The 18144-nt window shown below is 35.1% G+C and overlaps 1 protein-coding gene across 2 annotated transcripts; it reads right to left on the reverse strand.

Moving 5' to 3' along the window:
- Positions 1–1835: 1835 nt before the first annotated feature.
- Positions 1836–16754, reverse strand: paqr6 (progestin and adipoQ receptor family member VI). 2 transcript variants are annotated; one of them, XM_026283294.1, is made up of 8 exons: positions 16436–16754; positions 9891–10135; positions 8789–8916; positions 7919–8124; positions 5636–5762; positions 4016–4112; positions 3767–3911; positions 1836–3668 (listed from the first exon to the last, which is right to left on the reverse strand). In XM_026283294.1, exons 2-8 carry the CDS (start codon positions 9939–9941, stop codon positions 3421–3423), a joined length of 1002 nt encoding a protein of 333 aa, XP_026139079.1. In that variant the 5' UTR covers positions 9942–10135; positions 16436–16754; the 3' UTR covers positions 1836–3420. The 2 variants fall into 2 exon arrangements, with proteins under 2 accessions (XP_026139079.1, XP_026139078.1); XM_026283293.1 differs by lacking the exon at positions 16436–16754 and adding an exon at positions 15774–15950.
- Positions 16755–18144: the final 1390 nt, after the last annotated feature.

Genomic DNA, 18144 nt, shown 5'->3' on the forward strand with positions numbered 1-18144 from the left:
CTTCTGTATGTGATGATATTGGTAATCTTGCGTTATAGCTGCATGATTTTCATATTGTGCTCTTTGGATAATAGTGCAGATTTACTAGAAATGAATGTGTAGAGAATATCAGCCTCATTTCAGTCAACAAGCATACCATAGACTGCTATTGTTTTTATATGAAACTAAATATACACACAGTGGGGTGATGTCCAGAACTTTTAAAGCCGCATTTAGAATCTGGAATTCAAAACGTCATTTAAGCCTGTAAATAAACAGAGTATTTTTGGGACATTTTAAAACCAAGCAGTGTTATGATGCGACATGAAAAAGATATTTCATATTCTGCATTATTATGATCTGTAATCATCCTATACAAATGTAAGTTTCAGGCCCCACTGACTTCCATAATATTTTCTGTCAATGGGACACGAAACGGTTTGGTTACCAACATTCTTCAAAATGTCTTCTTTTGTCTTCTGCAGAAGAAATAAAGTCATACAGGCTTGGAACGACATGAAATGAGTAAATGGTGACAGAATTTTCATTTTGGGGTGAACTAGCCCTTTAAGTGTACAAATGTTTTAAATGTAAATGTCTTTTAAATGTAAAATAAACGAAGTTGAGAGTGCAAATGATGATGACAGATGAAGAGGATCTTTACAGACACCATCAACAGATGGACAGAAGAGCTGGAAGAAAGTGACAGATGGAGGTGAAGCTGAAACCTTAGATTACTACTTACATACCACGAACATGCTGTACAGCAGCCTGAAAAACCTACTGTTTCATAGTCTCAGTCTGTAAATTAGAAACGTGGCAACTGTGAACAAATTAGCTATTTGTGATGCTGTGCTAAAAATAAAAAATTAATAAACATCTGGGTGCTTATAAGGACGCCTCACACTTATCACACATGAAATAAATCTGAATTAAGAAGGCTATGCTATAGCTTTCACAAATTTATTTTGCCTGAAATCTCAGCACAGGGACTCCAGAGGACTGAACTGCATTCTGGGTAATGGTATCGCTGTCTCTGCGGTGCCTAAACTCAATTCTCATGGGTCATTTGTGTCTGGACCACTAACTTATTCCATTTCACCTTCTTTTCCAGTCAGTCGGCGTATTTCTGCCTCAGAGACACTGAAATGATCAGGGACAGTCATTAGTCACTCACCCTCGTGTCACTGCAAACGGCTCGGTCGTATTGAAATATCCTATCGTTATTTTGTTGGACATAAGAGGAGGAATGATGATGCAAGCAGTTCCCAGGACTTTTTTTTTTTTTTGGACCATTCAACATCTAGAACCGGAACTGCCAGTTTCATCATTTAAATTGGACACACACACACAAATTAAGATCGCACTAAAAAAAGTATCCAGTTGGTAATTTTTTTTTCTTTTTCTTTTTTTTTTTTTTTTGAACTGAACATATCTATAAACCTTTACATTGATTACAGAAATTTACATTCAATTTCCAAGTGAACACTTTAAGCTACAAATATATAAAAGTAATATAATAATCATATCTAAAAAATATAAATAATCTTATACATTTATATAATTGAATTACATAATTTATAATTAAGTTATTAATATGAGGTAATAAAGATGTGATGTACATATTTAGACAAAATTGTGAAAAAATAAAATAAAATAAATGACATTGCCTGTATTGAACTTTAACTAGATCGAGGGTTGTGGACCATATCCCAAATCACTCTTACTCATAAAAACATCTGTTGCACAACAGAATTACAGGAACAGAATTGGCTCACACACTTTTGTGTTAAGCCAATAATGCTATTTGCGTAACAGCTCTGTACTCAGTGATACCACAACCGCTGGACAAACACTTCAGTGAACAGTTAGTCAGTTTAATTCCAGGCACTTACATATTTTTCACATTTGTTACAAACATATTTCAAAATTGACAATGGCAAATAAAAGACATTGCGATAACAATTGCATATTTCAATTCTCAGATTTAAAGGGAAGAAGCATTATAGTAAAAAAAAAGAACATTTCCAGAACATTTAAAAACACAAATTAAATCATTTCAATTTCCTTGGTAATTTTGAAATGCTACTTCGTAACATTAAACGGTGCTTTAAAACAGTTTTCAAAACTGCAATACATTCATTTGGGCCAACAAACAGACAGGGATTTGGAATCCAAAACCTTTTACGCTTCATTTAAATCTAGTGCACAAAATACTATTGTGACCAGTCACATTCACATCTAAACCTCTTTGAGCAGAACAACACACTCCAGCGGGGCTGGAGCTAGAAAAACACACACCTACCACAATTTCTGCTGTCGTACTACAAATAGACATTTCCTTCACTAACCACTGAAGCACCTACTTTTCCTTTTTAACCCAAGATCCCTTTCATATACTCCAATTAAAATATCTTTACCACCAAGTGACCAACCTTTGGAGCTTGTTAGAAAGGTTCCAAAACTACTGCCTTTACCCAGCATTAATTGCACTGAATTACAAGCCAACATTTCTGTCCTGTACCACTAGGTCAGACGAAACAAACAACAACAACAACGATTAGCTTTGATTTCTGATTTAAGAACAGAATGCAGCTAATTACACGAATGAAAAACCTATTTTGAGTTTGCACTGGATCCACAAGTGCATTAACAAAATGCAATTAAATATAAAAACCTTGTGTATGAATAGAAGCAGAGTGTACTGAATGCCATAAACCTGCAATGAACAAAACAATACCAAACATATGTGACACATAACTCCAAACGAGAGTGAAGGACTCCAGTGCAGCCCCATAATCCCATGAGACGTAGGAGAATGAGATTTAGACGTGCTGTAGTAAAAATATGTTTTCTAAAAACAGCCCTTCATTAGTTACCGAACCTGTAAGATTATTCAAAGGTGTTCCATTAAATCATGATTAAAAGGGACATTATAAATACAAGCATTCAAAATAGCACACTTATTTACCCACCTGCAAGTCATTTTAATTTTTGTGTATTTTGATATGCAACATCATGATATTGGATTAACTATATTAATGATGTTACTCATGATAATATTAATGCAAATATAAAATCCCTGATTAATGCTATGTTATCATTTCCCAGTTAGTGTTACACAAACATCTATGTTTATAAAAACAAAACAAAAGCTATGTTAGAATATAACCTGTAAAAATCTAAATCATTTAACCCTCAACCTTTCATATCGATGACTAAACAATCAAATCAAATAACTCCTGAAAGGTCGCGATTATCTTTAGGATTTTTGGCTGAGATAATAAACCGTGAGTATAAAATGAACGATCTTGAATTGTATAAACGTTAAGCTTCTCAGTATAAAAGTATCAAGGCTTCTGTATCAGTGAAAGTGACTGTATAAGTGCACGATCGTCCAGAAAGGTGCACAGTGAGGTGTGGAGTGGTCAAGAGAGCTCGTTACTCCTGATGAAGGTGGGCCGAAGTGCTTTGGCGAGGTGTTCGTGGTAATCCGGCGCTAAAGATGCCAATGATGCCCAGGTTGAGCAGGACGCCCAGCACGAGAACCCCCACAGTGGCCGGAAACGAAGGTAAAGAGGAGTGCGACGTCAGCCAATCTTTGCGAGACGCCATGTCTGTCAACACCGCCTCCATCTGGAAATGGGTGCCCACCACTGCACAAACGTGAAAGAGCTGGTGACTGTGACCTTGGAAGTGGAAAAAGTGGTCAAAAGAACTGTGTGACAGCGGTGTGAACCATTGAGAACTAAACGAAGATGACTGTAAAATCAAGAAAACGAGGTACCGATGTAGTCGAAGCGTCCAGGAGCCAGTCTCTCGGGGAGGTGAGAGGCAAACAGGAAGCATGTGAGGAACGCAAAGAGCAGATGGTAAGAGTGGCTGGCCAGAGCTTCACTGGGACTACAGCTCCCCCAACAGCACGACAGCAGCTACAGACACGAGGAAGAGAAGAGAGCATTCATATCTGCAGTGCACACACTGCGCATATACAACTGGCTAATTTGCATGCGCAGTGAAGTGTGTCCGTACTTACGCGGTAGAACAGTGGGAAGCTATCAAAGAGGAAGGGGACGATAAACGCGGCCGTTCGCAAGATTTTACTTTTATGTGGGAACTGCAACTCTACGAACCTGTCACAAAAGACAGAAAAATGCACCCTCACTTAAATCTATAGTTGCTTGCACATAAAAAAAAAATGCACTCAAATGCATTTTTTTTATATATAAATAATATAAAATAATATTAATAATAATACTATAAAATGTAAAAAAAGAAAATGCTCCCTTCATTAGAAATAATAATTATATTATATATATATATATATATATATATATATATATATATATATATATATATATATATATATATATATATATATAAACATATATGTTATTTCAAATATACAATATAATGTAATATAATTAAAACATATGTTAATTATATATATTAACATAATGGAAACATTAAACAATCATATTTACACAGTAAATATTTTATGAAGAAAATGTCAACAGTGCTGAGTCATGCAAGTTTCAACCACAAAACTAACATACTGTAGGTGGTTATTTTTATGTGGTTGCTAGGCTATTGTTGATGGTTGCTAGGTGGTAGCTTAATGGTGCATATCAAAACAACCCAACTCCACATCTCTTTGATTTTCTGTCTTTAGATATTTAACAAAATATCAAACAAAAGTGGCATCTGCTATCAAGTGAGGCTTGGCACTTCTTGCAATGACAACGAAACAACTGTTTAAATCGGATTTATGAATATGTTCATTTTACCAAATTAGAAAACCATAAAAAAAAAGCATCTGGTTTCTTATCACAGTTAAATGTTTTTTTTTATTAAATAACAATATTTACAGTTTTTATTTTTTTTACTTATGAAGAAACTTGCTTGTTCATGCAAAAATAACAAATATTTTCAATAAATGTTAATATTATAATTATATAAATCTATACATATTTATATAAAATATTTTAAATAATAGAATATTTGTATTTATTTATTTTTACTTCAACAAGAAAATGTTGTGGTTGTTGTGGTTAAATCACACAAAAGTTTCCATAATAAATGCTACTGTATTGTGTGCGGCTTCCATGCTGGTTTTATGTGGTTGCTAAGTTATTGTAGATGGTTGCTGGGTGGCTGGATAATAGTCCAAGTCCCAGGACCCCAACCTCACGTCTTTATGAAATTCTGTCTGTTAATATAGCTCCCTTCAATGCTGAGGTTGAGGTTGAGGCCCATTCCCTCGTCCTCCACACACAGATCTGATTGTTTAGAGATTAAATAGATCGCACACCTCTTCTAAACAACCAGCATGATATGATGCATCAGAGCGAGACAAATTATGTGCCAAAGTTTAATGATAAACATCCGCAACAGTTCTGCTTAGGCAAAACTAATCGATTCTCAGAATTCAACACCCAGTTAAGCACTTGTAAATCATTTTTTTATTAAAATGACTGAAACCTTTTGTGCAGCCAGGAATAAGGGCAAAACAAATAAAGGTCTGTGTGAGAAGGACTCAAGTTATATAATGAACTCTCTATTATTCCAAGTCTGGCTTTGAAATGACATCTGCATTAGCTCCTGTAATCACAGACTTAGTAAATGAGTCTTAATTACCCTCTGAATCCACTCTCACCTGGAGTAGCAGGACATGCTGGTACAGAAGAGCGAGTTGGCGACGCCGATGGTCACGAAATGCTGATGAAGCCAACTGTTTACCCAGCGGTCGGGCATCGCGTAAGAGCCGTATGTGATAGCACAGCCTGGAAAAGAGTATGGCATTTTTAAAACACTGGAACAGGGCAGAGCATTGAAGATTAATGCATGCTTTCATCTGGATATAATTCAGAAGTTTATGCTATATGATATGAGTGCTTTTGATGAAGAAGTATTTCCTGAATTTAAGTTTGCCAGTTAGTGGCAACAAATCTTTGCAAGATTCCAGAGAGTTCTGTTTAATGGGGCAAATCATTTATTCTTCATAAAATCTTGTTAAAATGTCTAGGCACTCTTTGTCTGTTAAATCAGGTCTGTTTATAATTTATTCTGAAGATGTCATTTTTGGGAGTTACTGTATAAAATACCATGTTATATTGAATTTCTTCTTTTGTAATGCTTGGCTATTGTGTCATATCCAAACACACACTCATATTCACTGCTGAGGACATACACAGCTATTCTGCTCGTCTCAAAGGCCTTTCTTTACCACAACTGGAAAACATGACCGGAGGTGGATTCCACATATGAAAGAATAATATTTTTATTAGACTATGGGATCTTGCAACAAAACTGAACATATGACCGTCCCATCATCCAGCACAGAGACTGACCAGACTGAAGTCAGATGAATGGAAATACTGCAGAAATAGGATTACTTTTTGAAATAAGTTTAAATTAATTTCCACTTGAAAGAATAATAATCATTCTTATATCAAGAAAATGAGTCTGTAATGTTTGAAAGGGGCATTAAATCACGCACTCAATGTAAGGTAAAGTGTTCCGCTCATATATAAATTGCGCTTGTATTTCGCACTTGCTCTTCATAAGTGGCTCGAACAATACGTGCATTTCTTCAGCCTTCACTCTTTATCAATGCAGACTTCAAAGGTTTTCTCTGGAGCCAGAAGTTTGCTTTCTTTCCTTTGAAGTCATACAATGAAATGTCAGAAGTGTGTTAGACGGCTCATTTCCTCCGAACCTCATGCTTTCCATAACCTCACATCAACCCATCTAAGGCACATACATTTCTACTGATGGTCATCGTGCCTCGTGAAATTCTCCGACATCGTGTCATCAGATTTACATCAGAACTGAGTCTGTCTCAGGGGTTTCTATATTCTGACAAGCAGCCACTCATTTATCTCACAATGTCATATTCATTTACATTCATGCATTTGCATTTTGCGTTTTATGCAAAGCAACTTAGAGTGCATTCAAGACATACTGTACATTTTATCAGTTCATGTATTCTCTGGAAATACTGTCTCATCTGCAAGACTGCAGTGTTGTTGTTAACTAAAACTACTGAACACCATTCCTCGTAACTGAGATAAAATAAAATACACTTGAATATCAAAACACCAAACTAAAAAAGAACACTGCAAAATTACTCAAACTAAAATATAAACAATATATAAAATATATATAAAAAAAAGCCAAATCAAAGCATTAATAAATACCATAATATAAAATCTATATAATATAATATACAAATATTTGTTTTTATTTCTAAGGGACGATAAACTTTAACAAATAAAATGGAAATTAATGCAGAATTATTTAAGACTTATTTTTTGCTATTACAGTATTAATTAATAATTTTAATTGCCTTTTATTTTAGATTTTTCATATTCATTTTATTATAAGTTTCAGTCCTTTTGCAAGTTTTATGTCTTCTTTAAAAAAAATATTTTTATTTCGCTTTTTTTTAAGTTGTAATAATTTTTGTGCTTCAATTGACATTTTTTATGTTTAGGTTTTCTTTTAATATTTGGAAATAATCATGTTTTTGATGAAGAATGAATGTGATAGTTTTCTCAGGTTCTAAGCAGTAGTTAACTTTTGTATATTTTGAAAACTTTGAGGCACCTCGTAGTATAAAGTCAGGTAAAATGGGTCACATTTTCATAACATCGAGAGCAGCATTAAAATGTTTTTTTGTGTGTTAAAAAAGGTCTCTTTTATCATTTTGGTATGGATGTCACAAAAAGTATGGTACTTAACACACACTTGACTAAAATAGACTGCAGTGTGAACCATAGGTGAGGTTTTCGGTCAAAACTCTGACTAAACCTGCATGCCACTGATGTTTAAATAGAAAATATCTGACAAGAATGGCCAATGTGTCAGTGTAGTGATGACAATGTGCTTATCTACCGGCCAACAGAGTTCACTCCAAACAAACAGGACAGAATCGCACCGAGACTGTAGAGGCTGAGCGCGCCGTAGTCGAAGAAGTAGCAGATGTGACGAGCCTCGGCTGACATGCTGCTGAAGGTGTGAGCGCAGCTGGAGGTGAAGGGGTACAGGCAGATCAGAAGCATGTAGACGAGCAGAGGCCAGGTGTAGCTGTCCATCAGGAAGTCCAGAGAAGTGCACAGCATGCTGAACCGCCACAGGAAGTACCTAAAACAGCACAGCTCAGGTCATACACGCGGAAATTACCGTATTTTCCAGACTATAAGTCGCACTTTTTTTCATAGTTTGGCTGGTCCTGCGACTTATAGTCAGGTGCGACTTATTTATCAAAATTAATTTGACATGAACCGAAAGAAATGAACTAAGAGACATGAACCAAGAGAAAACATTACCTTCTCCAGCCGCCAGAGGGCGCTCTATGTTGCTCAGCCCTCTCTCGCGGCTGGAGATGGTAATGTTTTCTCGTGGTGCTTGGTTCTAAATAAATGCGACTTATAGTCCGGTGCGACTTCTATATGTTTATTTCCTCATCATGACGTATTTTTGGACTGATGCGACTTATACTCAGGTGCGACTTTTAGTCCGAAAAATACGGTATGTCTTGTGTAAGGAAACATAGGGCACTTCTTTTTTTTGCATTTTTGTTAATAACAATAATGTGAAACACACCAAAACAATATTTAGGTCATACTGTCCTGCACTGACATAACAAAAATATACTTTTAAAGTAGTGTTTTTTAAATCCGATATTGAATAAAAGTGTGTGCCCATAAGCTCGATCCTGATTGCATAATGAAGCAGCTCAACCAAAGCTTCAAAGCTGACAACGCTGGCACTAAAAAGGAATCCCATGTTTAACTGGGAGTTTTACCAGGTCGGCAGGAAGTGCGTCCAGATATTGACCGTCTCGTTGGTCATTTGAAAACTGCTGAGAATGCAGTCAAGGGCTGAGCTCCTGGGATGACGGTACCCGGACATGATGCCGTCCTCTCGAAACACCTGCAAAGATGCACATGGACGTCTAAAATACATGCAAACATCTACACTGTAAAAAAAACATCATGGCAACATATGTGTTTCCATTACTTTCATTTATCAAAATAATTTAACCAATTTCTACTTAATTTATAAGTTCTATAAGATTCAACTGGATTTTTTTAAGTCAGCAGAATTTAATTTAGGTTAAAATGAACAACTCAGTTGATTATACTTTAGATTGTAAAGAATCACGGCAAGGCAAGACTAAAAACATCAGTCTTTACCTCACCCTTACAGTATGTCATACTAATCATACTAATTCTTTATGAGCCCCATAAAAAGTCATATGCACAGATGTAAAAATAAATAGTGATAAGCAGCAATATTCACCTATTCTGTTTGCAAGAATATCGTAATAAATGAAAAACGATTGATCATAATGATTCGATATGAACAATTTTAATTACTCACAAAAATAAATACAAAATATTTTTGCCACAGTTTAAATACTCCAGAAATTCTGAAACAATTCTAATGATATACAAACCACTAAATCATATAATAAAATATTGTTTAATAAAATCTGTATTTTGTCACGGTCAGTGTTGTTTTAATATTATTTAAATATCATTATAGTATATATTATATACACTACTAGAACATTCTTCTAAACCTCATATTTTGTGCTCCAAATAAGAAAGTCACAAGGGTTTAGAACAAGATTAAGTTAAGAACATGTATGTTTGAGTGAGCTATTGCTTTACTGCTCTGAAAGCAATTCATTCATCTGATGTAATCGTTCTGAAACTGTGCTGGAATTTCTTTAAGAAAGATTTTGTAGAACTGAAATTGAAATCAGGCTTACTTGGCCTGTAAGCATCTTTTAAGTACATGCAGGATTTCCCAAGGATTTCCCTTAAAGGGGAACTGAACTGCAATGATAAAAAGTTTCAAACGCTCTATTTTTACAGTCAAACAGATCCTCCCTTCCTCACCTTTGGCACCTGGTGGATGTCAAAGAGCTGTGGAAGTCTGAGGCTCAGCATGTCTGCGGGCAGGCGCAGCGCTCCCCTCCCTCTCTGACAGGCCTGCTTGAGTCTCTCCTTGCCTCCTCGACACAGGACGCACCACAGCGGACACTCCAGACCCCGGGACGGGCCCCCTTCCCCAGCCTCCCACCTCACACACTGAGCCCAGCCCCAACCATGACCCTCTCCAGTCCCCCGCCACGCAGGAAACACTGCAGAGACACACACACACACACACACATAGACACAGTGAAGATCTGACCCATGTGCAGTGAAAGGAAAGCTGAATTACTGCTGAAAACCCACTTAAGAAGCCTTGAAGTGCTTTTGCTTCAAGACCCAGATTTTACATTGGTTACTTGGAACTCGGTGCTAAAAAAATCTTGAATTGTACTAATATTACTACTCCACAGGCTCAACAATATGGAAGACATAACACAGGAAGATTATAGGAAAACAGAATTATTTGTTTGTTGTAAATGAATACTTTTGTTCAGCAAGAATGCATTTAATTCATCAAAAGTGACAATCAGGATTCTAGATATATTCTGTACTTTCTATGCCTGAAAAAAATAACATCGTTTCCACAAAAAGTCAGAACAACAGTTTTCAACCTTGATTATAATCAGAAATGTTTCCTGAGAATGGTTTCTATTAGAATGCTCTCCGATGGATCATGTGACATTGAAAACTGAAATTCAGCTTTACATCAAATAAATTAAATACATTTCAAAATATATTCAGAAAGAATACAGGTATTTAAAATTGCAATAATATTTCATTATTATTTAAAGTTAAGAGAGTGTGAACTGTACAGAACAACCTACTTCATTTGCAGTATGGAATGCTGTATCTCACAATACAATGCACTTGACCTTGCATTCCCAGTCAGACAAAAGAAAAACATGCACTATACAGCTTCTCGACTGATTCGAAATACTTCAGTCTGCAAAACATTGATTTCAAATGGAATATAATTCCAGAGATGAAAACTAGACTGAATTACACATGCAATGGTGTTACATACATAATCAGTTTAGAAGGTTTTACCATTGCATTCTCTGATAATAAAAAAAAACTACTATGGCTTCATGCTTTTATACTACTTCCATTTTTACAAGAGAGAGCATGAGAGACGTTTGAGGACTGCCATATGTTTTAAAGCTTTAACACTCAAATCCATCTCAGATATTTCATCATCACACACCCGTTATGGGCCTCTTGTTTGACTCTTTTAACCAATAGCAGGGAACATAACTTGGCACGTTGGTGACATTGCATGATACGGTTTCATGCAAACATTTTGCACACAACCACTACAAAATACAGCCATTCTCTGGAAGCTGAAGTTCAGCTGTTTAGCTGTAAGTACCTGCTTCTCTAAAGGGGTCTGTACTTTGCTTTGCACAGGGGCCAATCCTGTGAAACTAGAACAGAATGTGCTTTGTGTGGGGTGAAGCATTGACTGTTACACACAGAGCTGTATGAAAATGAGCACGCTTTCTCCACATGGACAGACAGCAGCATAAACAAAGCAGATGGAAATGCTTGACCAATTCCTCCACATTAGACTCCTTTCGTAACTGTATGCAGTTACTTGATATAAGATTGTAAATCCATTCTCTTTTAATATTTACAGCTATTTACAATGCGGTATGACTGTATTATTTACAGGCCAATTTTCTTTGGGTGGCAAAAGAGCTGTATTATTTAATTAGTACATTTTGACAAGCAGCCAATGTTTTTCAGTACATGAACACAACAATAAATTTGCACAACTATAAATAAATTGTGGACAGCAATAACTGCCTATAATGATAAGCAATATCATTTATACAACCGAAAAATAATTACACAGAGAAAATTAATGAATATTTGTGAGTGTTGAATGGTAATAACCTAGTTCAATCGTAAATTTTATTGTCTCGACCAATTATTTTGATTGTTTAAATTCTCTTTTGTAATTATGAAACAAACTGAATGATGCTGCTCTTAATTAAAAAGGTAATAATTGTAATAAAATCAGCATGTTGTCAGTCAGTGTTATTTTAATATATATTAATAATATATATTTTTTTATATTTTACTATTGAGGTTTAAATATATATAAAGAGGTATTAAATTCCCTCTCATTTTATTTAATTTAAATGTTTAGTTTTAGTAATTCATTTATATTTATATATATATATATATATATATATATATATATATATATATATATATATATATAGCTTTAAATTAATTTGTATTGCAGCTTTAATTTTTTGCAATTTTAGTATGTCAGTTTATTGTAATTCAATTATTAACCAAGGCAACATTTCAAATTTTTTGTTTAAGTTTTCAGGTAATATTTTATTTCAGCTTTATTTCAACCAACAAAAAAATTCTTTTTAACCCTGTACTAGTATGCTTTCACTCTATGGAAGAGAGCAGCATGAACATTCGGCTAAACGTTCTCTTTTGACCTGTACAGATAAATGAATGTCATATGGGTTTGAAAGATCATGTGCATGATTAAGCAATGTCAGTTTTAATTTCTAGATGAACTATTCCTTTAAAAGCACATCACAGAAACTGTCCAGGATCCAACTAGAACAAATGCACTTACATAAACTAATACAACTGATAAATTCCCCCGGTCAGAACGTGCCGGGCTGGACAAATGCTGCCATTATTCCATGGGCCAGTGTTGATTTTATGGATTAACGGATTGTGCAATGTCTCCTCCATCAGCTGTTTCTATGGAACTCAAACATAAACAATTCACACTGGATATGAAGTTCTTCGCATAATTCCCTTTGGGAAACGTGTAATTCGGAAACAAACAACTCGCAACCCAGTTGCCGTTGCTCAATTTGAACTGGATGTGTTTTTTGTGTCTTGTTGATAGGTGGAGATGTTTCGATTAGTCTGACTAACTAAATCCCATGACACACCAATCTGAGACAAAACAAGAGGAGCAGATGTGTGTGTCCACCAACTGAGACCAACGACGAGTTGTCATTCTCACTAAACATATTTTCGAACATATTTCAGAACAAAATGGAATATACAAAGAATAGGATAGGACATTTTATCCAAGTCAATTTGATGAAATTTTTCATTTTTACCACTTGGACAAACAGTTGCTTGGAACAACATGCACTGATTAACTGTTGACACCAGGAACGTGCACTAAACAGATAAATGGTATAAATTTTGATTTCATGTTTGCTCACAACTATTGCATAATCCAAACCAGAACAAATCAAACTAAGACAGATGCTTAACGACCTTGCCTGTGCGTCTCTCGCTCCACATCTCACCCGGTTCAGTAATTCTGACATTCTTTCTCTGACTCGTGACTGTGTCACCAGATCTGCCTCAATGGAAGTCTTTATCACTGCATGTTGACAATAGAGCGCCCATATATGTTTGCAGTATGCACATTCTGTTGGGCACACATGTATCTGTAGAACGCATAAGAGGCTCTAAGCATTCCACTGTCATGTTAATACACGATCATGGATGAAGCTGTCTGGCCACCACCTACACTAACAATTATGCAAATGGCTATACTGGGAGAACAGGATTTTTCCACTAAGTTTGAACAAAAAAATCCAAGCAGTTTAGGTTTTAAATGCCTTTGCATATTAAACAGTCACTAGGTTTTACAAGAAATAGATTTCAAGGGAAAACTGTTTTGTTAGAACTATCAAAAACTGTTTTGAATGCTCTGTGTAACATATTAATTTTGCCAGAGGCTTTTTCCTGGAAAAGAAAGGTTTTAGTGATACATAGCAAACAGCACCTTACATACATTATATCTGTAGATTTCTGGAGAATTAATAAATGATTAGTGCTGCTTGCTAAAGCACCGCTACAGAAAATCCCATAATATTACACTGAATGAGGGACCCACAACATGTGCAGTGTAAAAATGTGAAATGATCATTAAAAATGAACTTCACTTTAAAACTGTTAAAATACAGCAGCAACAATATAAGTTTTATGGACTGAACTTAAAAAGATGTACAGTAAAAAAGACATGCACTTCATTAAAGGGATGGTTTACCCAAAAATTCACCCTCATGTTGTTCCAAACCTGTATGAGTTTCTTTCACCTGTTGACACAAAATAAGTTATTATGAAGAATGATGGTGACCACCAAACAGGTGATGATCAAACATTGATTAACAAAAGACAAAATTAAAGTCAATGGCTGCCCTTCAACTCTTTGGTGACCAATATTCTTCAAAATATGTTCTTTTGAGTTTAGAAGAAAGAAGAAACTCATTCAGGTCTGGAACAAGTGGATTACATCTCTGGGTGAAAATATCCTTTTAAACAAAGTAAAATCCATTTTGTACCTTAAATATTAATTTATAGGTAAGGTAAATAAATGTGTGTGCCATTTATACAAACAGAAAGCACATTCATGGTAATACACATGACTCACAGATGGATAAATTAATAAACGTTAAATTTACACCATAAGACGTAGGCTAACATAAAACCCAAATCTACATAACTGATATATATATATATATATATATATATATATATATATATATATATAAAAAACCTGTACATTAAGAAACATTTTACTGTAAAATGGCATGAACTGTCTTTTTAGATCTATTAAGATTTCACAATATACAGTAAGAAAAATGTTTAACCTTATGAACTTTAAACTTGTTGTTAACGATTTAACAGGTCTTTAATCTTTAAAATTCCAATCAATTTTTAAAGAGACTAGTAAGCAAACGCATAGCAACCACTAGGAACACCTTAGAAACTGCACAACAATATTCAGACAAGCACCCAGAACACCTTAATATCGTGGCAACATGGAGGAAACAGAAAACATTTTTATATGAAAATGAGAACATTACTTTGCCAATAAAATACAACTGATGAAAGGAATCACACTAATTCCTGATGCAGCAGTGTGGATAATAGACAGTACAAATTATAACTCAAAACCATGGGTGGAAGAAAATATGACATATGGTTGAAGCCACTGGAATGCACACTCAAAAGACAACAATGTAAATAATATCACATGTTGCTCTGCAGCTATATTTCAGAAGTAGGAGAGAATGAAAAAAAAGGTTTGTCCTGGAAAATGCTGACTATGCAGCTCTTGCAGGGTAAATCTTTTTGAATGTACAGGAACAGTGAGAGAGAAAAAAAAAGGGGGTGTTTTTCCATAAGTCACGGGGCTCAAAACGAGAAGCAGAAGATATGAAACACATGTAACAGAATTAGAAATCTTCTTTAGGAGCCAAACTTTAAATGAAAACAAACTTTTTGAAAGCATTTTCTGGATTTGAAGCTAACAAAGCCCATGCAAAAGTCACTGCCATAATGCCAAAGTTATGATACTGACTTTAAGACAAACTAATTATTTTCCATATACATATTTCTTTTGCAGCCAGTACAAAGACAATAAGCCAATTATTTCATTTGGCAAAAAACATGCTGTCTTTATAATAACATGCTTAGAGTGATAGACAGTTACCCAAAAAAATTTGGAGATATTTTGAAGAATGTTGCTAACTGAACAGTTGCTGGTAGCCATTGACAGTATTTTTCTTATATGCAACTATTTTTTATACAGTATAAATGGTTCTGCATACAGTACATTGGCGCTTTTATATTTTAGTAGAGGTCCCTAACAAGGGATCAGCATATTTACAAGTCCTTGCCATCTAAAAAAAAATTAAATGCATTAAAAAAAAGGTCAATAAAGCAATAAATACACAAACCCATTGATTAAACCCTTTTTTTTTTTGTTACATTCAAAAAACAAAATCCTGCATTAATAAAGTTTTAGACACACACAATTGGTACAAAAGAAGCACATACATGTCACTTTCTTCATATCTTCTGGTGGAAACGTGGAGCTCAGGAGGGCGTCCAGCACAGAAGGAGACCTAGACAGGCTGGTGCTGTCAGTTCTACAGTACTGAGGGCTTGAAGAGGCCCTGTATTACTTACTAATTTAGGCTACTGGATAGGCTACATTCTATGTGTGTTCGAGGAAAAGACAGGCAGTTCTGCAAAAGCAACACTCCCACCATATGCATGCTAAATATATACTCTCACCCATAGGGAGGTGTTCAGTGTCAACTCAACACTTCCACAATTCACAAAATGCCAAATTTCCTCAACTTTAGAAACCACTGCTTATAACTGTGGGATCTGCTCTTAAAAGAACATTGAAATTCAACACAACTACATCCTCCACCCTTGATGTTGTTACATGACACTTCCACTTTTTCTTCGCCAGAATGCCATATTTGCCATGAGTTTGTGTGACATTTCTGGTTTTGGTGAAGTTCACTGCCTCAGCGTTGGCCATGTTCATTGAAAGCATATTTTTTATAACATTCCTTCATATAACTTTAGAAGAACTCGTTTGAAAGTTCACTCAAGCAAATACATGGAATGGTCCCATGCATTGCAACATTTTTTACACTGCATATTAAAATGACAGCATAAAGCAAGAGAAAATCGAAGGTCCAAACCTTTGAGCTTGATCTGGTCTATGAGATCATTTGCGCGTGCCAGCTGGAGATGTGAGGTCGCCAGTTTGGGATCCGAGGAGTTACAGTTAGTGGGGGAAAAGCGCGAAATAACTACAGTTCCATGGCCGAGCTAGGTCCTAAAGTTAGTGGACAGCCCTGAGAATCATTCGGGCTTGGTGTGTCCCTCACATTCCTTGGGAAAGCAACACAAACAGCAGTGGAAATCCCACCCTCTCCGCGGCGCGCGCGAGCTTTCTCTCATTGGATGGAGACATGAAAGAAGCCCTGTGTTTAGAATCAGGAGAGCAGCGAGGACAAAGCCACGGAACCCGTTCAACTGCTTTTCGCGTTCTCGTTTTGTTTCGAAGAACGAAAAGTGCTAAGAAGAAGAAGAACAATATACTGTACAAAGACACTCAACTGGAGGCGTATTGACTTAATTTACAGTATGGCCTTGAGTGCTTCAATAATTATTATTTTATTTTTTTGTAAATGTTATGATGAAAAATGCAAAAGGTACATTTTTAATTAAAATATTATTTTATATCGGTATTTCATTAAGTGCTATTCTTCCGCTAAAATAATTCCGTATTTATTTATTTTTGTTTATTTATTTAATTAATTAGTTTATTTATTTTTGACGGTCATATATAATGATAATTATTTGTCATGTTTCCGTTTGCTGTTTTTGAATGAACTAAGCATATCGTTCTCCGTCGTAAACGATTCACTGTTTTTAAACGAATCAGCTGAGTCAACGTTCTATGACTCGTTAATAAAATAAAAGGCGCTCATGTATACCAAAAAATAAAGCCCCTTATAGTAACCTACTTTAAATATTAAAATAAATAATACATAATGCGGTAAAGACTGAGATACAGTTGATGAAAAGAAGTGGAAAATAAAACAATTACACGCAAATATCTAGACTACAGGCTAAATGCAAATATTAAACAAGAAGAAACTCAACAGTGAATTGATTTAAAATATACTTTGGGATGGTATCATTTACTGTAGTCATACATCCTAATATTTTATGTTCTTGAAAATGATCTATACCCTTTTTTGTTTAGGTACAAGAAATAAAACACCAGAAAATATTATATAATAATACTAATAATACTACTACTACTAATAATAATATTATATATATATATATATATATATAATAGCAAAATTTGGTTTATTACTTGTTCCCTATATATATATATATTATAAATATATATAAGACTAAAGACACGTTGTTTAGGTACAAGTAATAAACCATTGCTATTATATATATATATATATATAATATTTAAGGTGAGACAAATAATGAACTAAAATAAAACAAATATAGAATAGAACATTTTTATTGATTCTAATGAATTAAGTTGTTTTCCCCAAAATATGTAAAGTATGTTGATTTAAAGTATCATGTTATAGTATGTCATGGGTACATTTGGTCACTGGACCGGACTGCAAATCATTCTGCCCTATAAGTGGGCAAAGCCAGGCATTCTTTGACACTGGCCGTAATGTCACAATGGGATCTGGGCAGAGGGCCCAGCGCGGCTGGGGCACGAGACACTGAATATAGTTGAATGAGGACACAGAGACCTACTTACACCAAGATACTGAGAGACAGACCCCGTGTGAATGAGAAGGACCGGGGTATGGCATATTCGCTGCTAGAAATCCCCTGCTATTTTTAGTATCCCATTACAAAT

Source organism: Carassius auratus, chromosome 16, assembly GCF_003368295.1.
Source record: "Carassius auratus strain Wakin chromosome 16, ASM336829v1, whole genome shotgun sequence".
In the NCBI taxonomy this organism is placed as follows: Eukaryota; Metazoa; Chordata; class Actinopteri; order Cypriniformes; family Cyprinidae; genus Carassius; species Carassius auratus.